The following is a 21,173-nucleotide window of genomic DNA, read 5'->3' as shown; positions in this document are numbered from 1 at the left end:
GGCATTCTTGAAGAGGTGGTCCACCAAAAGCCAGATCTCCTTGGCCGCTCAGTGGAGTCATCACCATCCTGGGGTACGATATCCAGAAACTGCTTCTCCTGGAGGTCCAATGACAAGCGGGACTGGCATGAGAGCCTGACAGAATGTGTGCCTGTATGCATTCTTTCCTTGCTCCAGCTGGGTGGACAAGTCTTGCCCTCTGAGGCCACAACTAGGGCTGGGCGATAGCTGGCTTTCAACACGGTGATATATCACTAGCTAAACATTGCAATACACCAATATATCACAATGTCTGAAATAAGATGGAGCTATGTAGAGGCATTGTCTGGCTTCACAGTTTCCCCCCACATGGTGTTTTTTGCATAGTACACACACACGATTCGCAATATATTGCCAGGTCATAAATTATGAAACCAGTCTCACTATCTAGATTTCAAGCTGATTTGAAAATATATCTATATTGACCTTTCGCCCGGCCCTAGCCACAGCAAGCATCTCGAGTGGGGAAACAAAAAACAAATTGCTTGCACCCCAAATCCAAGCTCCCCCTCCCCCTATTAATATGCAGCTAGTAATCCTCCCACTCCGGATGTGCAGTTCACCCAAAAGCTTACTAAATATGACTTCCGGAGGCGGCGCCAACGGCAATGGCGGTCTCCTTCTGAGTAAGAGGGAGAAGCCCCGCAGAAAGTGGGTCTATCCGCTACGGCGAAGCGGAGACCCGATCGGAAATCGCAGGCAGAAGGAGCCTGCGAGCGTGGGACTCGGCGGGCACCATTTGCGCCCCCCGAATCAGCGAAGGAACCCCGCAAGGGGCTCCGGAGCGTAACGGGAGGCGCGGTGCTGAGAGTCAATTGCTCCTTCTGTGGGGTGAAGCCGCGTAGCTGTTGCCGGAGAGCGCTGACCTTTTTCCTGTGACAATTCGGCTGCTAAACTACTACCCGTGAGTAGGTGAAATTAAAAGATTGGACTTGAAGAAGAAAAAAGGCGTTAATTTGGCACTGAAGCGGGAAGGTGTAAACAGGAAGTCCGCCTCCCGTTTCTGTAACAGATCAAAGCAAAGACGTTTCTATGCTAATACTTGGAAAGCGGAGCTTTTAAAGTCTTAAATCGAAACATCAAAGCGAAAGAACTCCCCCCCAGATTGGGAGAGGGGGGGAAGAGGGAAAGTAACTTTATTTCTTCTGGGAAAAATAGAGGTAAAACTTTCTTTTTTTTTCTGTTGAAACTCTTGGGAACGGACTGCCAGGCTTATGAGAACTGCTACATTGGGACTCGCACTACTTATGGACATTGTAACTTTTTAATGATTAACTCTGCAAGGGAGATACATTTTGAGAGTCTTCTTTGGACTGGAAACTGTTGCATGTTTTTATTGAAGGGGACATGGAAAGTTAGAAAAGACTTTTCTATTGTGAATTTTATGGCTGCTACAGTGTCCCCCTAGAGGAATATTGAAGTTGTGCATTTAGTTGGGGGAATTTTCCACTGTGGACATTAGGGAATTTCCACGGTAAGATCTGACCTTGACTCAAGATAAAGGGGGATGACTGAACAAAGAGCAACAAGATCAGGCAAGGTCAGAGTGCAGCAGCCCAGTGCTGTTTCCCAGCAACGTAGAGCATCTGTACCCGGCCTTCCTGTGACACAGGAGGAAGATCTGGCAGAAGTTGAACCAAAAGGAATGGCCTCAGAAGGGGAATTTACTTCTGTATTAAATAAAATTTATGAGAAATTGGAAGGCCTAAGTAAACAAGTTACAGAACAATCAAATAAAATTGACGGGAATACTGCCAGCATTAATTCAAATACAAAATCTATTGAAAAACTGCTGGAAGAATCTGCGTCTACTCGAAAAATAGCTGAGGAAGCAAAAGAAAAAGTAGCGGCTGTGGAGGAAGAAATAAAACCTATGCGTAAACAGATTGGGGACCATCAGTCTTTATTGTCTATGATTGAATTAAAGGAGAAACAGACAAACCTGAGGATCAGGGCCGTGCCGGAACTTGAAAAAGATAATCTGAGCGACTATCTTACACAGGAATTTGGGAAATTTTGGAATTTGGAGCTGGAAAAAGACTTTAAGATAGTGAGCGCCTTTAGACTTGGAAGAGGAGGGAGAAAGAACAGGGTGAGAGACTGTTTGGTTACCCTCCGAACGAAAGAAGAGAGGGATAAAATATTGAGTGCACACTTTCAGAAGACCTTGGAGATTAACGATTCGAGAGTCGAGATTTTTAAGGATATACCGAAATATCTTTTGGACCTGAGAACCAACTACGGAGACTTGGTGGCCCTACTGAGAAGAAACAGCATTGTCTTTAGATGGGAATTCCCCCAGGGATTATCTTTTACCTATAAAGGGAAAAAGTTCAAAATTAGATCAGTGGAAGATAAGGAAAAATTTTTGAGAGACTACGAAGAAGACTTACAAAAAGAAGCACTAGAAGAGTTAAGAGCCCTGAGACCAGGAGTTTTAGACACAGCACCACTACCTTTGGGATTGTACAAATCAAAAAAAGGGATACCACCGTCAGAACAAGAAGAGCTTTTGGGAGCAGTTGGAGGAAAATAGAATAAACACATCATGTCTCTGCAATTACTAAGTTGGAACATTCATGGTTTTAACTCCCCGGAGAAGAGGAAGAAAGTATTCCATTTATTGAAAAAGGAACAACTGGACTTAATTTGTTTACAGAGAGCCAGTGTGGTGTAGTGGTTAAGAGCGGTAGTCTCGTAATCTGGGGAACCAGGTTCGTGTCTCCGCTCCTCCACATGCAGCTGCTAGGTGACCTTGGGCCAGTCACACTTCTTTGAAGTCTCTCAGCCCCACTCACCTCACAGAGTGTTTGTTGTGGGGGAGGAAGGGAAAGGAGATTGTTAGCCGCTTTGAGACTCCTGAAGGGGAGTGAAAGGCGGGATATCAAGTCCAAACTCCTCCTCCTCCTCCTCCTCTTCTTCTTCTTCTTCTTCTTCTTCTTCTTCTTCTTCTTCTTCTTCTTCTTCTTCTTCTTCTTACAGGAAACCCATGTGATAAGGCTCCATAGGAAAGTTCTAATTAATAAAAGACTGGGTCAAGAATTTATTTCATCGGACAAAGTTAAAAAGAGAGGAGTCGTTATCTACGCCAAAGAGAGTCTATCACCGAAATTTGTTTTTAAAGATGAACAAGGAAGAATTGTTGCAATTGAGATTCAATCACAAGGAGAGAAATTTTTGATTGTAGGAATTTATGCACCAAATGAGGGGAAGTCTGAATTCTTTAAGAAATTGCATGAGACATTGTTGGACTATATGGACTATAACATTATTATGATGGGAGATATGAATGGAGTGGTATCCACAAACATGGATAAGTCGCAGAGACAGGTGGTAACCAAAGATGGCAGACTACCAAAAACCTTTTTTGAACTGACTGACAATATGGACTTGATTGACATTTGGAGAACTAAGAACCCCCTTGGAAGAGAGGGAACATTCTTCTCTGAAGCCAATATGACTTGGACAAGAATTGACCAAATATGGATAACTAGAGGACTGGCACCTAAGACTCGAAAAGTGGAAATTTGCCCAAAAACTTGCTCCGACCATAATGCGGTGAAGATGGAGATGAAACTAACACCAATCGGTTCCTTCAGATGGAGGATGAATGACACCTTATTCAGAGATCAAGAGGTTATCAAGAAGGCCCAAAAAACCTTGAGAGACTATTTTGAGATAAATTTGAATACTACGGTTGAAAAAAGAACAATCTGGGACGCAAGCAAAGCGGTTATGAGAGGGTTTCTGATTCAACAGAATGCAATAAAGAAAAGAACTCAAAATGAGAAAAAAGATAAAATTTTGGGGAAAATAAAAGAGGGAGAGAAGAAACTAAGAGCGAAACCAAAATCGCAAGAGATTCTGAGAGAAATTAAGTTACATCAAGTACAATATATGAAAATGATAAATCAGGAAGTGGAATGGAAAATTAAGCAGATGAGACAAAAGACATTTGAATCGGCTAATAAATGTGGGAAACTGCTAGCTTGGCAGATGAAGAAAAGACAAAAATTAAACACCATTACAAATTTGGATGTAGATGGAAAGAACATTCAGAATCCATTGGAAATTAGAAAGTGTTTCCAGAGATATTTTAAACAACTATATACACAAGGGCCACAGAAAGAGACTGATTTAGACCAATTTTTAAGAACAAATGGACTACAAAAAATCTCTCAGGAAAATAAGATAATGTTGAGTCACAAAATTACAGAACAGGAGGTGGAAGGTGCCATTCAGAATATGCAGTTGGGTAAATCTCCAGGGCCAGATGGTTTAACCTCCAAATACTACAGATCTTTGAAAGATTGGTTAATTCGGCCACTAAAGGAGGTTTGCAATGAAATTTTAGAGGGGAAAAAGGCACCGGAGTCGTGGCAGGAAGCCTACATTACACTTATACCAAAAACTGAGTCTGAGAAGACGCAACTTAAGAACTACCGCCCCATATCCCTGCTCAATGTGGATTACAAAATATTTGCTGACATTTTGGCTAACAGGTTAAAAAAAGTATTAGTGGAAGAAATTCATAAGGACCAAGCTGGCTTTCTTCCAGGTAGACACTTGTCAGACAACACGAGGAATATAATTAATATTTTGGAGAAGTTGCAAGTGAACATAAATACCAAAGCAGTTTTAATTTTTATAGATGCGGAGAAAGCCTTTGACAATATTTCTTGGAGTTTTATGAAGAAAAGTCTTCAGGGGATGGGGGTTGGCCAAGGGTTTGAAAATGGTATAAGTGCAATTTATTCAGAACAAAAGGCTAAACTAATTGTTAACAACGTGGTGACAGAGGAATTTAAGATAGAGAAAGGTACACGAGAAGGTTGCCCAATCTCCCCACTGCTTTTTATTTCAGTCCTGGAGGTTTTGTTAAATATGATTAGAAGGGACCGTCTGATTAAAGGTATTCAGGTCGGAGCCAAACAATACAAATTGAAGGCTTTTGCAGATGACTTAGTTTTGACGTTACAGGAGCCAGAATCTAGTACGAAAAGAGTATTAGAACTGATTCAAGAATTTGGTCATGTGGCAGGATTTAAACTGAACAAGTCAAAAACTAAAGTTCTTGAGAAAAACTTAACACCGATTGAGAAAGAGAGGTTTCAGAAGGAGACTGGTTTAACATTAGCTAAGAAAGTAAAATACTTGGAGGTTAATATGACTGCTAAGAACTTAAACTTATTTAAAGATAACTATGAGAAATGTTGGACAGAAGTGAAAAAAGACTTAGAAATATGGTCAAATTTGAAGCTTTCCTTGTTGGGCCGAATTGCAGCTATAAAGATGAATGTATTGCCAAAAATGTTATTTTTGTTTCAATCCCTGCAAATTTTGGACAAGATGGACTGTTTCAAGAAGTGGCAGAGAGAGATTTCTAGATTTGTCTGGCAGGGCAAGAAGCCTAGAATAAAATTTAAAATATTAACTGATGCAAAGGAAAGAGGCGGATTTGCCCTGCCAGACCTTAAACTTTACTATGAATCAGCAGCATTCTGCTGGTTGAAAGACTGGCTGCTTCTTGAGAACACAGACATTTTGGATTTAGAAGGTTTCAATAATGTTTTTGGGTGGCATGCATATTTGTGGTACGACAAGGTTAAAGCACATAAAGCATTTAAAAACCATATTGTCAGGAAAGCATTGTTCAATGTCTGGATAAGATACAAAGACTTATTGGAAAACAAAACCCCAAGGTGGTTGTCACCAATGGAAGCGAAGGCTCAGAAAAAGCTCAATATGGAGGCCAAATGGCCGAAATATTAGGAAATATTGTAACAAGAAGGAGACTAATTGAAATTGCAGAGTTTTGAGAAATTAAAAGATAAAGTGCGAGATTGGCTTCATTATTATCAAATAAGAGAGGCCTATAATTTGGACAAAAAAATTGGCTTTCAGGTGGAAAAATCAAAATTGGAAACAGAACTGTTAGATCCCAAAACTAAGATACTTTCAAGAATGTATAACTTGCTGTTAAAATGGAATACGCAGGATGAAACGGTTAAATCTGCAATGATTAAATGGGCACAGGATATCGGTCATAACATCATGTTTGCTGACTGGGAACAGTTGTGGACCACAGGTATGAAATTTACGGCATGTAATGCCTTAAGAGAGAATATTATGAAAATGATATACAGGTGGTACATGACCCCAGTCAAGCTTGCAAAAATATATCATTTGCCCGATAATAAATGTTGGAAATGTAAAGAAATTGAAGGTACATTCTTTCACCTTTGGTGGACGTGCCCAAGAATCAAGGCTTTCTGGGAGATGATATATAATGAAATGAAAAAGGTATTTAAATATACCTTCCTGAAGAAACCAGAGGCCTTCCTTCTGGGCATTGTCGGCCAATTGGTGCTAAAGAAGGACAGAACTTTCTTTATGTATGCAACAACAGCAGCAAGAATACTTATTGCAAAGTATTGGAAGACACAAGATCTACCCACCCTGGAAGAGTGGCAGATGAAGATGATGGACTATATGGAATTGGCGGAAATGACTGGCAGAATCCGAGACTTGGGAGAAGAGGTGGTGGAGGAAGACTGGAAGAAATTTAAAGACTATCTTCAGAAATATTGCAAAATTAATGAATGTTAAAATTATGTTCGGATTGGCAATAAGTGGTATTCAGCAACAAAAGTTAATAAGAATATGCAAAAGTGAATTGATAAATGGATGAAAATATAGAGTTACAATATGTTATGATATAGAGTTAAGATAAATGAAAGAGGGTAAGGATTTGCTGAATTGGTTATGTAATCTGGGGAACCGGGTTCGCGTCTCTGCTCCTCCACATGCAGCTGCTGGGTGACCTTGGGCCAGTCACACTTCTCTGAAGTCTCTCAGCCCCACTCGCCTCACAGAGTGTTTGTTGGGGAGGAAGGTAAAGGAGAATGTTAGCCGCTTTGAGACTCCTTCGGGTAGTGATAAAGCGGGATATCAAATCCAAACTTCTCTTCTTCTAACATTTTATTTAAATTGCTGGAACCTGCCCTGGGACCTTAGGGTGAAGGGCAGGAAATAAGTAACAAAAACAGCAACAGAACATGGATGGGCCTTCATAGGTTGATGGGCTGCAGCCCCAGCCAGCATGATGAGATGATGGGGTCACATGTTCACCACCCCTTGTCTAGAGCACGTTGCAGAGGCAGTGGTAGAAACTGAGCAACAGCTGGAGCCCCAGCCCACGACTTTGTATGGGCAATGCAGCACAAAGCAGCTGGTGAACCATGCCTCCGGCCTCCTTCCCATCTTCCTCTCCAGAAATGTTCAGGGTGGTTAGTTCTATCTCAAGCTACCACATTCAAGAGAAAGAGAAAGAGAGGAGGGGGGAGCAAGAGAGCTTTAGGAGCACAGCAATGGCAAGCAGCCCATCACTAAAAGGAGTTGGCAAGGATGGAGAATTTGATCCCCTCATCCCCAGGGCAGCTGTTGATTAGGACCCAGTTCATCCCCCCTCCCCCGCCGCCAATACTCCCCACCCCTGTCTTGAGAGAGAGAGAGAGGGGGTGTGTGTGTATTGGTGTGGGGAATGACACATGCTGTATCAGAGACTTAGTGCAAGAGTAGCTGGTGCATGCTAAAGAACACAGGAGCCTTGCTGGGTTAGATCAGCATTTTGTCATAGCTGTCAACTTACAGATTTGAAAATAAGGGACCAGCAGTCTTGAAAATAAGGGACCAGCAGCCAAAATAAGGGACCTGCAGCCTCAACTGTTCCAGGCACTCCAGTCTTCCTGTCCTCGTGCAGTCTGGTCAAACTCACGCTGGTAGCTTCGAGAACACCGTCCAACCAACTTTGTAACCAGAGGTTCAACTGAATAGAATCTGAATCACATGCACCACAAGGCCTATGCAGCCTCAACTTAAGATGGCTCCCCGGCCTGGCTTTGCACTGCAAAGTTTGCAGCAGCACGTGCAACAAAATGGCGTCCAGCATTCAAAAACCCCCTCAGCTTGCATTAACTAGCCACACACAAGGCATGCAAGCTCCACCCCCCAGTCGTTCTTAGACTTCTTATTGGGTGAGCAACACAGCCAAGCAACACAGTTGGAGCCTCCCTCCTCCCTGACCGGCAGGGAGGGAGGGAGAGGAGCTGCTTCCTTTGAAATTTAAGGGACATCATTTAAGGGACATCCATCAATAAGGGACAGCAGCGGGACATGGCGCTGGAATAAGGGACTGTCCCTTCAAATAAGGGACACTTGACAGCTATGCATTTTGTTCCCACAATGGCCAACCACATGCCCTTGGGAGTCCATAGGGACATGGGGACAATAGCACTCTGTCCATAATGTTCCCCAGAAACTGGTAAACAAAAGCATGTGGTTTGTGATAATAGTGGCAAGAAATAGCCCTGACCGGTAGCCACTGATAAACATATCCTCCATGATTCTAAATGTCTACAGCTGTCCAAATTGACAGTCACCACTGTCTCCTTGTGGCTATGATAATACACCCAAGTCTATCTGATTTCGAGAGGAGTGACATTTCCCTGAGCCACCCCAAAGCAGCCACTACCGCTTCCCAAATGCCAGTGCTCGGGTGGTAAGAGTAAGGCAGAGTGGCATAGCCTGTGCAGCAGTTGCTGAGCACAGAGACAAGGAGAAAACTGGCTCTTGGGGCCAGAGGGGGCTGGCGCCTGCATCATGAGACTGGGCTTTCTGCCTCCCGGGCTGCCAATCGCAAGCGGACCCAGAGTCGAGCAGTGCAAAATCAGTTACAAGCAGTGATGGCAAATTCTGGTTTCGTCTCCGTTCTCCTCTGCCGAGTTCTACAAGGGCCACGTTGAGACTAGGGAAGAGACCAAAGCAGAGAGCTAGAGCCACCACCTGGACTGGATTTGAGTCAGAAGGCAGGCAGGTGCGGGTTGCCTGAGAGGAAAGTCAGGTTGGTGGGGTAGTGCCTGGTTTGCCCTAAGGGACTAGCTGCCACTGCATGGAGCAGCTGCTGATCGTTGACAAGGGCAACTCCATTTACGTGCCTTCGAGGCACATGCACACTGCCGCAAAGCTGGAAGGGGCACTTGAAGGAGCAAAAATGTGCCCCCCCAAGAGCACAAAAGCGGCAAAGTGGCATGGAAACAGCATCTCGACTCCCTCCCAGGAGCTTTGGCACTGACCTCTCAGGCCTGTGGAGAGTTGGAGCAAGGAGTTTTGCAGGGAGGCTGCTGGTTTTCAAAAGGCCTTTCAAAAGGGTTTCCGGAAGTTTAGAGGGTGTTTGCAGGCTTTTCCAATGCTGTCCCCAATATACGCAATTTCATTTAAACGCACGGTACCTCGGAACGCAACCCCCGTGTAAACGGGGCGTTGCCTGTACCTGATTTGAGCCCGCTACAAGAACATCTAGAGGATAGCAAAACAACTGTTACCTTTTCTAGGAAGCTGTCTTCTCCCTGAAATCAGAGGAGGAAGGCAAGAGCAAAAGACAACCAAGGGTGTTAATGGCACAGGCCCTGAGAAGAGAAAGAAACAGCCCGTTGGCTGAACAGTATCTGGGCAGATGGCAGGGAAATGCACACGGTTCAGTGGCCCTGCGAAAGGGCAGGTGGGAGGACCACAACCTGGGATGACTCAGTCAAGGCAAACAAAGGGCATGAACAGCACACAGGAAGCGGATGCACAGCTACAGAAGCTGAAGCTGAATGCAGCGGAGGACCCCCAGCCCCCACATTTCTGAGTGGAAGAGCAGCTGTTTTTCAAGCAGGCAAGCAGAGTGGGAAGGGTAGACATCCAGCACATGAACCTGCCAGGTAAATCAACCCCTTTCCCTACCAGGTCAATAAGTCTGGTGACGGGAACTTCGCCAATCGGCTGCCTCATCCAGCACAAGGCTTCCAAGGAGGTCCCGAAGCAGCTTGGTAGGTAGCTCCCACTGATGATGAGGAAATAGTCCTTGCCACGGTCAAGGTGAAGGACAAAGATAGCCTCAATCTTCTCTTCCTTCCTGACGTACACATCCAGGGAAATGTCCACCGTCTCACCTAAAACGGGAGGAGGTCAGGTAGATACATTCTTTGGCACAGCCAAGTTGGCTTGTCTGTAAATTAAAAGTTAAGACGGTGAAGAATTGAACAGAAGGACACAATAGGAGGCTGCGGGATCAGGCCAATGGCCCATCTAGTACAGCATCCTGTTCTCACAGGTGTATGGGGGAAACCTTAACTTCAAGAATTAGGAAAAGAAGCGACTCAGTTCCCACCCCCACCCCGCTTTCCTCTCTAGTCCTCCAAAGCAGCAGCTGCACAGAAGATGGTGACAGGATACTGGGGGGTAAGAGAAAGTGATCCTAACAAAAGAATATAAAAAGGGAAAGCATTTATTTGTCTCCTAAAGGATTTTTGCGCCCCCAATGTAACTTTCTTTTTTAGTTTACATTTCATTGAGTTTTTAAAAGTTTGGCTAGTTCTATATTGTAATGGTTCTAGGGGTTGCTCGTGCGTAAATCGGCGCCACACCTGGCTGCGTTACCTGGGTGAACTCTTTCTGTCCAGACAGCCACTCACCCGTGGCTGTCTCAATCGCTGGCAGAATCCGTCAGTGGGCGTTTCTTGAACTTCTTCCAGCAAAGAAGCTCTCTGACGCCTAGTCTCCGCCTACTCTCCCTGCGCGGAAGCCTTCTGCGCAGGGAGGGTGTGGGCAGCGGAGGACCCGTGCTCTCCCCGCTGGTCTCCGGCGAGGAGTCATGGAGCCACCTTGCCGATTCCCCCATCTGCCCCCCTTCTCCACTGGTGCTACGCTGATTTCCTTCCCCAGAAGATGGGCTGCTTCTCTCCCTCCCGGGACGCTCTCCGGAATCCCTCTGGAGCCCTCCCTCTCCCTCGGGCTCCGATGGCAGTTCCCTGACATCCACCTCCTCCCCAGGACCCCCTCCACCCCCGGCGCGATTTTCCGATTCAACCTCGTCTCTTTCCTCGGCCGACGATGCGGGGAATCCCCTGAAGGAGCTGTCACCATCCTCTGAGGATTCAAAACCAGCTTCCCACCTGCTCCGATCTCTTCCCGCAGGGTGGACCTCCCAGTCTGATTCTTCTCCCTCTGACACCTCCCCTCCCTCCTCTTCGGAGGCAGGAAAACCCACAAAGTCCCCTTCGTCGTCTGTGGTTCCAAATTCTTCCTCCCAGAATCTTGCTAGTGGTTTTGGCTTATCCGGGAACAAACTGTGGAATTCTCCCACCAGATAGCCGTCATTGATTGATTCAGTGGGGACCCACGTGTTTTCTGACCTGGCGGGAAGGTTGGCTCCGGAATCTCTGGAATGCGGAAATCCCTCCAACGCTCCCCTTTCCCTTCCCGCTTCTCCAAGGCTCTAGCCTCCTGGCATGCTCCAATGGTCAGCGCTGATTTGGTCAGCTGGTCCATAGACTCCGCCCTGGGCGCCCGGGAAAGTTCGTCTTTCACAGCCGAAGAAAGCCCCTCTACGAAAAGCATTTGAATGGGTTCCGCTGATAGATCCCACCCCAATTTGTGTATCAACATAGTAAACTCAGTCCAGTACTCACGGACAGATCGGCTCCCCTGTTTACAAGCCATCAACTGTCTGCGCACCACTCCCTGTTCAATGTCGCTGGAAAACATCAGGTCCATGGCGCGAAAAAACTTCCGTGCGTCTTTCAAGACTTCATTATGCCCTGCCATCAGGGGTCTAAGCCAGTCTCTCACCCCCCCCTTCGAGGTGGCTAACCACAAACGCCACTCGCGATTCCTCGTCGGGAAAGTCATCAAACTGCAGATTAAGAGCATACTGCATCTCTGTCCTAAAGGCTTGATAGTTCCTGGGATCCCCCCCCCCAAACTTCTGCACCAATCCTGGCATCTTTCTTGCTTGTGGGGGGGCCTTTGCCTTTTCTGCATCCTGAGCCCTCCTCTCATCGAGCCTCGTCGTTTGCAGCGCTAGCTGGACCTCCAACACCCGGTACCTTTCTTCCAGGCTTGGACCGGCTCCAGCTCCTCCTGCTTCTCCGGTTCCGGCTGGGTTGCTCATGATGCCTCTCTGCACAAGCTGCTTTCAGGGACTGTCGGATTGCTGTGATGGGATGTTGAGCTGCTTGTGCGTAAAGTTCCTAGTCCCTCAGTGTTTGGCTAAGTCCACAAACCACTGTCTGTAACGGAGCTCCATAAGCATGGCTCCGTCAGTCGCTGGCAGAATCCGACAGTGGGCGTTTACGGAATTTCTTCCAGCATAAAAGCTCCTTAACGGAAACACGTCTTCTGGACTCTCTGCGTGACAGTTTCCGGCAAGGAGTGGGTGTCCCTATAGGAGGTCCTGAAACCTCCCCGCTGTTCTCGCTGGAATTGTCTCTGAGCCATTCTTCCGACTCACTTTCCCTTGGAGCTCTTTCTCTCCCCCTGCTGGTTCCCTCCTCCGCTGATAAGTCTCTCTCAACCTCTGGGAGCCCTTGCACCACTGGTTCTTCCGATGACAGTTCCCTGACAAGGAGCTATAATGCCGCAGATGATTAAGGAGAGCCAGAGGCCTGCTAAGATGGATATAAAGGAAAATAAGAATGGGATCATGAAAATCTGGTTTGAATTGAAGAATGAGGAATGGAGAGATCTCCTCATGTGGAGATCTGAAGACCTATGGATTACAAACTTGACTAAAGTGGAAGCTGGAGTTTTTGGGACATTTGGACTTAAAAGAAGTAAGAAACAAGATTTGGGCTACACTTTTAAATATGGAGGTCTGGCTGGAAGGAACATGGACCTTATTGGGACAGAGCTTCTCCGAGATTTGGTGTCCAATACAAAGGACTATCAAAAAAACCGGCAGAGAGGAATTGAGAGAGAATTAAGAGCCTCGGACGTGAGGTCACCAGGCTGACAGCAGATAGACTGATGGACATTTGTTGGGGTTCAAAACCGGGAAAGGCGGGGAGTGGGGCTTTGGGAATCCAAAGGGTGTACAATTATACTTTGTTTCTTTGTATTTTGTTTTGCTACTTATATAAAAATGGGGAACTCGTGAAAGGGAATTGGGGTCGACCTTAGAAAGAGATATTAAGAATAAGTACTGACGTATAAAGACTGAGGTTTATGTTAAAATTGGTTAATTAAAATGAATTAAATATAATAAGGTAAAATTTGGGGATAAGAACTTGCTGAACTAAAAATTGAATTGAAATAAAAGAAGGGGAGGCGTGGGGAAGTCAGGGAAATATGTTATTGAAAGTAAGGAATGCAAATTCTATGTGTTTTTTTTCTCTATTTTTTGAAAATTTCAATAAATATCTTTAAAAAAAGAAAAAAAGAAAATGTGATCCACAAACAAACTGGCTGTCTCCTCTGCCGTCACCGCATGTGAGCAAGCTATGAAATGGCACATTTTTGTCAGTAGATCGACTACTACCATGACTGCTGTCTTCCCCCTTGACTTGGGCAAATCTGTCATAAAATCAATGGACACCACCTCCCAGGGCCTTCCCGGTGTAGGTAAGGGTTCCAGTAACCCTGCGGGGGCAGCCCTCTCCCCCTTTCCCCCTTTGTAAGGGGACAGACCCTCCTCAAACAACATTTGTATCGGTTCAGAGTCCAGATCCCACCCGAGCCAGTGGACTAACATCGCAAAACACGACCAGTAGTCTCTGACGGACTGGCTCCCCTGCTTGCACCCCATCAGTTCCCGCCGAGTCACACTTTGCTCCACCTCGCTGGAGTACATCGCATCCATTACCTGGAAGAATTTCTTAAGGTACTTCAAGGCATCATTTTGCGTCGCCATTAGGGGCCTGATCCATTCGCGCGCCCCATCCTGCAGATGCCCCACAATGTAAGCCACCCTCTCCCCGTCATCAGCAAAGTCATCTTTCTGCAGTTCCAAAGCGTACTGTACTTCCGTTCAGAAAGCATTGTAGTCTTGGGGCTTCCCACCAAACTTGTGTACCGGCCCTGGTACCTTCCTTGCGATGGGGGTGGGTCTGACCTGTGCATCCTGAGTCCGTCTTTCATCCAGCCGCGCCGTCAGGAAAGCTACATGCTGCTCCAAGTCTCGGTTCCACTCGACCAGACTCCGCACTGCAGCTGGTTGCTCCGTCTCTCCGGCTGTCCCTGTTTGGCTCATGGAAGTACATGGAAGGAGAGGGACGGCCGGAGATCCGACACGTGTTTCCCGAGGACCGATGGGTGTGTGGGGGAGCGTTGGTTGGGAAACGAGAACTGGCAGGGCCTACTAGAGACGATGTGTTCGCTCAAGCGAAAATCAGGGAACTCCGGGACGGAAGGGAAGACCATGGAGGGTTTGAGGAAAAGGAAGGGCTACTGTACTATATTTTTTTTTTTTTATAAGATTTTTATTAAGATTTTTACATTACAAAAAATAAAGACAAACAGAAAAAGAAAAAAGAGAAAAAGAAGAAAAAAAAAATCTTTCCATCACATTATTTTTCATTTACTTGTTTCTTGGACCTCCTCATACCTCTCTTTTTTGTATTCCAATTCACTTTATTAACTCAGCAATTTGTTTCCCTCTTTATTCTACCCAAATCCTTATTCTTAAATTGTTACGTTCTTAATATTTTACTTTAATAAACCCATTATTTTTTTTTCCATATTCTTTTAACTCATTACAGCTAGAAATCTCTTAATTTTAATCCAACATTATTCTAAAATTCATTAATTTTACAATATTTCTGTAAATACTCTTTAAATTTCTTCCAATCTTCTTCCACTGACTCTTCCCTCTGGTCTCGGATCCTGCCGGTCATTTCCGCCAATTCCATATAGTCCATCACCTTCATCTGCCATTCTTCCAGAGTGGGTAAATCTTGTGTCTTCCAATGTTTTGCAATAAGTATTCTTGCTGCTGTTGTGGCGTACATAAAGAAAGTTCTATCCTTCTTTAACACCAATTGATCAACCATGCCCAGGAGAAAGGCCTCTGGTTTCTTCAAGAAAGTATATTTAAATATTTTTTTCAATTCATTATATATCATCTCCCAGAAGGCCTTAATCCTTGGGCACGTCCACCAAAGGTGAAAAAATGTGCCTTCATTTTCTTTGCATTTCCAACATTTATTATCGGGCAAGTGATAAATTTTTGCAAGCTTGACCGGGGTCATGTACCACCTATAAATCATTTTCATAATATTCTCTCTTAGGGCACTACATGCCGTAAATTTCATACCTGTGGTCCATAACTGTTCCCAGTCAGCAAACATTATATCATGTCCAACATCTTGTGCCCATTTAATCATTGCAGATTTAACCGTTTCATCCTGCGTATTCCATTTTAACAGCAAGTTATACATTCTTGAAAGTATCTTAGTTTTGGGATCTAGCAATTCTGTTTCTAATTTTGATTTTTCCACCTGGAAGCCAATTTTCTTGTCCAGATTATATGCCTCCATTATCTGATAATAATGGAGCCAATCTCGCACTTTGTTCTTTAGTTTCTCAAAACTCTGCAATTTTAATCTATCTCCATCTTGTTCCAAAATTTCCCAGTATTTCGGCCATTTAGCCTCCATATTAAGCTTTTTCTGAGCTTTCGCTTCCATCGGTGACAGCCACCTTGGGGTTTTATTCTCCAATAAGTCTTTATACCTTATCCAAACATTAAACAATGCTTTCCTAACAATATGATTTTTGAATGCTTTATGGGCTTTGACCTTATCATACCACAGATATGCATGCCATCCAAATACATTATTGAACCCTTCCAAGTCCAAGATGTCTGTGTTTTCAAGAAGTAGCCATTCTTTCAGCCAGCAGAAAGCTGCTGATTCATAATAAAGTTTAAGGTCCGGCAGAGCAAATCCACCTCTTTCCTTTGCATCCGTTAATATTTTAAATTTTATTCTAGGCTTCTTGCCCTGCCAGACAAATCTTGAGATATCTCTTTGCAGAAGCATCAGGTGTGGGTCAAGCTGGAAAAATGCCAATTTCACGCCAGAGAGGTCGAGTTTCTGGGGTACAAGTTGTCAGACAAGGTCTAGCTATGGACCCAGGCAAGGTGAAGACAGTGCTGGAATGGAAAGCCCCCAAAACCCGGAAGGATGTGCAGAGGTTCTTAGGGTTCAGCAACTTCTACAGGAAGTTCATAAAGAACTTCGTGCACTTGACAGCGCCCATCACAGATTGTCTCAGTAGCAAAAAGAAGTTCGTGTGGACAGAAAGTGCCCAGCAATCCTTTGAAAGACTGAAGAAGGCGTTTGCTGCGGAAGAGCAGCTCCTGCACGTTGATCTGGAGAAGCCCATGAGACTGGAGACGGACGCGTCCGACGAGCCGTTGGAGCGGTCCTTTTGCAGCCCGGGGCCAAGCAGGGCTGGAGGCCGTGTGCCTTTTTCTCAAGGAAGCTGAGGAAGTCAGAGCAAAACTATACAGTGTATGACCGAGAACTGCTTGCGATCTGTGCGGCTTTTCGGCAATGGAGACATCTGTTGATAGGGGCGCGGCACAAGATCCAGGTTTGTACTGACCACAAGAACTTGGAATACTGGCGGACTGCGCGAGTGCTCAACCAGAGACAGATTTGATGGGCCCAGGAGTTCTCCAAGTTTTCCTTCGAGATACGATACGTGCCGGGAGAGGAAAACGTAAGAGCAGATGCTCTCTCCCGGAAACCGGAGTACATGGAAGGAGAGGGACCGCCGGAGATCCGACACGTGTTTCCCGAGGACCGATGGGTGTGGGGGGCAGCGTTGGTTGGGAAACGAGATCTGGCAGGGCTTACTAGAGACGATGCGTTCGCTCAAGCGAAAATCAGGGAACTCCGGGACGGAAGGGAAGACCATGGAGGGTTTGAGGAAAAGGAAGGGCTACTGTACTATAAGGGGGCACTGTATGTACCGGGGGAGACCTTGAGGGGGAAGGTACTTAAACAACTCCATGACAACCCAACAGCTGGGCACTTTGGACAGCACAAGACCATGCTGCTCGTCACCAGGCAGATCTGGTGGCCAAAGGTGAGGGAAGACGTACGGGAATATGTACGGGGGTGCGACCGATGCCAGAGGGCAAAGGGGGAGAGGGCTGCCCCCGCAGGGTTACTGGAACCCTTACCTACACCGGGAAGGCCCTGGGAGGTGGTGTCCATTGATTTTATGACAGATTTGCCCAAGTCAAGGGGGAAGACAGCAGTCATGGTAGTAGTCGATCTACTGACAAAAATGTGCCATTTCATAGCTTGCTCACATGCGGTGACGGCAGAGGAGACAGCCAGGTTGTTTGTGGATCACATTTTCAGGCTGCATGGGTCTCCCTCGAGGGTAATTTCAGATCGCGGGAAACAATTTACTTCCAGGTTCTGGAGGAAGCTCATGAGCTTGCTACAGGTCGAGGTGGGCTTCTCGGCGGCGAGGCACCCGGAAACCAACGGACAAGCAGAAAGAGCGAACAGTATACTCCAGCAATACCTACGCTGCTACGTCAGCAAGAGACAGAACGATTGGGTAGAGAAACTAGCGTTGGCTGAATTTGCGTACAATAACGCTGAACATGTGTCCACGGGAATGAGCCCGTTCATAGCCAATTATGGGTGTCACCCCAGGGCCTTCCCGGGGAGGGGGGAGGAAGGATGGAGTGTACCCGCGGCAGAGCAGTTTGTAGAAGAAATGGAGGCCTTGCACCAGCAACTCAAGATGAACTTGGAGCGGGCCAAGGAAGTTTACAAGAGGCAGGCGGACAAGCACCGTCGGGAGGGGGAGGCCATACGGGTGGGAGACCGAGTGTGGTTGTCAACCCAAGGGTTACCTCTAAAGGGAGGGTGCAAGAAGTTGCAGCTGAGGCGGCTGGGGCCTTTTGAGGTAACACAGCAGGTGAACCCCGTGGCATTCAAGCTCAAGTTGCCTGGCAGCATGAAGATACATCCGGTGTTCCATAGGTCCCTACTTTCACCGTACAGAGAGGGGCGGGAATTTCCGGGGCGGGAGGGAGGAGTCACCACCCACCCGCTGGTAGAGGAGAGGGAACACCGCAATCAAGCCACGGAAATACTCGATTCAAGGTGGCGAGGTCGCCAGGTGGAGTACTTGGCAGCTTGGGAGGGAGAACCCAGGTCAGAAAACACGTGGGTCCCCACTGAATCAATCAATGACGGCTATCTGGTGGGAGAATTCCACAGTTTGTTCCCGGATAAGCCAAAACCACTAGCAAGATTCTGGGAGGAAGAATTTGGAACCACAGACGACGAAGGGGACTTTGTGGGTTTTCCTGCCTCCGAAGAGGAGGGAGGGGAGGTGTCAGAGGGAGAAGAATCAGACTGGGAGGTCCACCCTGCGGGAAGAGATCGGAGCAGGTGGGAAGCTGGTTTTGAATCCTCAGAGGATGGTGACAGCTCCTTCAGGGGATTCCCCGCATCGTCGGCCGAGGAAAGAGACGAGGTTGAATCGGAAAATCGCGCCGGGGGTGGAGGGGGTCCTGGGGAGGAGGTGGATGTCAGGGAACTGCCATCGGAGCCCGAGGGAGAGGGAGGGCTCCAGAGGGATTCCGGAGAGCGTCCCGGGAGGGAGAGAAGCAGCCCATCTTCTGGGGAAGGAAATCAGCGTAGCACCAGTGGAGAAGGGGGGCAGATGGGGGAATCGGCAAGGTGGCTCCATGACTCCTCGCCGGAGACCAGCGGGGAGAGCACGGGTCCTCCGCTGCCCACACCCTCCCTGCGCAGAAGGCTTCCGCGCAGGGAGAGTAGGCGGAGACTAGGCGTCAGAGAGCTTCTTTGCTGGAAGAAGTTCAAGAAACGCCCACTGACGGATTCTGCCAGCGATTGAGACAGCCACGGGTGAGTGGCTGTCTGGACAGAAAGAGTTCACCCAGGTAACGCAGCCAGGTGTGGCGCCGATTTACGCACGAGCAACCCCTAGAACCATTACAATATAGAACTAGCCAAACTTTTAAAAACTCAATGAAATGTAAACTAAAAAAGAAAGTTACATTGGGGGCGCAAAAATCCTTTCCCTTTTTATATTCTTTTGTTAGGATCACTTTCTCTCACCCCCCAGTATCCTGTCACCATCTTCTGTGCAGCTGCTGCTTTGGAGGACTAGAGAGGAAAGTGGGGTGGGGGTGGGAACTGAGTCGCTTCTTTTCCTAATTCTTGAAGTTAAGGTTTCCCCCATACACCTGTGAGAACAGGATGCTGTACTAGATGGGCCATTGGCCTGATCCAGCAGCCTCCTATTGTGTCCTTCTGTTCAATTCTTCACCGTCTTAACTTTCAATTTACAGACAAGCCAACTTGGCTGTGCCAAAGAATGTATCTACCTGACCTCCTCCCGTTTTAGGTGAGACGGTGGACATTTCCCTAGATGTGTACGTCAGGAAGGAAGAGAAGATTGAGGCTATCTTTGTCCTTCACCTTGACCGTGGCAAGGACTATTTCCTCATCATCAGTGGGAGCTACCTACCAAGCTGCTTCGGGACCTCCTTGGAAGCCTTGTGCTGGATGAGGCAGCCGATTGGCGAAGTTCCCGTCACCAGACTTATTGACCTGGTAGGGAAAGGGGTTGATTTACCTGGCAGGTTCATGTGCTGAATGTCTACCCTTCCCACTCTGCTTGCCTGCTTGAAAAACAGCTGCTCTTCCACTCAGAAATGTGGGGGCTGGGGGTCCTCCGCTGCATTCAGCTTCAGCTTCTGTAGCTGTGCATCCGCTTCCTGTGTGCTGTTCATGCCCTTTGTTTGCCTTGACTGAGTCATCCCAGGTTGTGGTCCTCCCACCTGCCCTTTCGCAGGGCCACTGAACCGTGTGCATTTCCCTGCCATCTGCCCAGATACTGTTCAGCCAACGGGCTGTTTCTTTCTCTTCTCAGGGCCTGTGCCATTAACACCCTTGGTTGTCTTTTGCTCTTGCCTTCCTCCTCTGATCTCAGGGAGAAGACAGCTTCCTAGAAAAGGTAACAGTTGTTTTGCTATCCTCTAGATGTTCTTGTAGCGGGCTCAAATCAGGTACAGGCAACGCCCCGTTTACACGGGGGTTGCGTTCCGAGGTACCGTGCGTTTAAATGAAATTGCGTATATTGGGGACAGCATTGGAAAAGCCTGCAAACACCCTCTAAACTTCCGGAAACCCTTTTGAAAGGCCTTTTGTAAACCAGCAGCCTCCCTGCAAAACTCCTTGCTCCAACTCTCCACAGGCCTGAGAGGTCAGTGCCAAAGCTCCTGGGAGGGAGTCGAGATGCTGTTTCCATGCCACTTTGCCGCTTTTGTGCTCTTGGGGGGGCACATTTTTGCTCCTTCAAGTGCCCCTTCCAGCTTTGCGGCAGTGTGCATGTGCCTCGAAGGCACGTAAATGGAGTTGCCCTTGTCAACGATCAGCAGCTGCTCCATGCAGTGGCAGCTAGTCCCTTAGGGCAAACCAGGCACTACCCCACCAACCTGACTTTCCTCTCAGGCAACCCGCACCTGCCTGCCTTCTGACTCAAATCCAGTCCAGGTGGTGACTCTAGCTCTCTGCTTTGGTCTCTTCCCTAGTCTCAACGTGGCCCTTGTAGAACTCGGCAGAGGAGAACGGAGACGAAACCAGAATTTGCCATCACTGCTTGTAACTGATTTTGCACTGCTCGACTCTGGGTCCGCTTGCGATTGGCAGCCCGGGAGGCAGAAAGCTCAGTCTCATGATGCAGGCGCCAGCCCCCTCTGGCCCCAAGAGCCAGTTTTCTCCTTGTCTCTGTGCTCAGCAACTGCTGCACAGGCTATGGCACTCTGGCTTACTCTTACCACCCGAGCACTGGCATTTGGGAAGCGGTAGTGGCTGCTTTGGGGTGGCTCAGGGAAATGTCACTCCTCTCGAAATCAGATAGACTTGGGTGTATTATCATAGCCACAAGGAGACAGTGGTGACTGTCAATTTGGACAGCTGTAGACATTTAGAATCATGGAGGATATGTTTATCAGTGGCTACCGGTCAGGGCTATTTCTTGCCACTATTATCACAAACCACATGCTTTTGTTTACCAGTTTCTGGGGAACATTATGGACAGAGTGCTATTGTCCCCATGTCCCTATGGACTCCCAAGGGCATGTGGTTGGCCATTGTGGGAACAAAATGCATAGCTGTCAAGTGTCCCTTATTTGAAGGGACAGTCCCTTATTCCAGCGCCATGTCCCGCTGCTGTCCCTTATTGATGGATGTCCCTTAAATGATGTCCCTTAAATTTCAAAGGAAGCAGCTCCTCTCCCTCCCTCCCTG

General features: G+C 47.1%; 1 protein-coding gene across 1 annotated transcript in view; it reads left to right on the top strand.

Annotated features, from left to right (window-relative positions):
* The window catches only part of LOC310753755 (inositol polyphosphate 5-phosphatase OCRL-like), a gene marked incomplete at both ends in the record, with an annotated part of 237,429 nt that overhangs the window by 118,334 nt on the left and 97,922 nt on the right, over positions 1 to 21,173 (top strand). The window contains 2 exon segments of the mRNA XM_083595099.1: positions 19,291 to 19,475; positions 19,855 to 19,878. Coding sequence (XP_083451225.1) covers positions 19,291 to 19,475; positions 19,855 to 19,878 — 209 coding nt within the window.

Source organism: Podarcis filfolensis, assembly GCF_964270895.1.
Source record: "Podarcis filfolensis genome assembly, chromosome: W".
NCBI classification, from domain to species: domain Eukaryota; kingdom Metazoa; phylum Chordata; class Lepidosauria; order Squamata; family Lacertidae; genus Podarcis; species Podarcis filfolensis.
The sequence above is the reverse complement of the archived record's forward strand: the minus strand, read 5'-3'. Positions and strand labels throughout refer to the sequence as shown.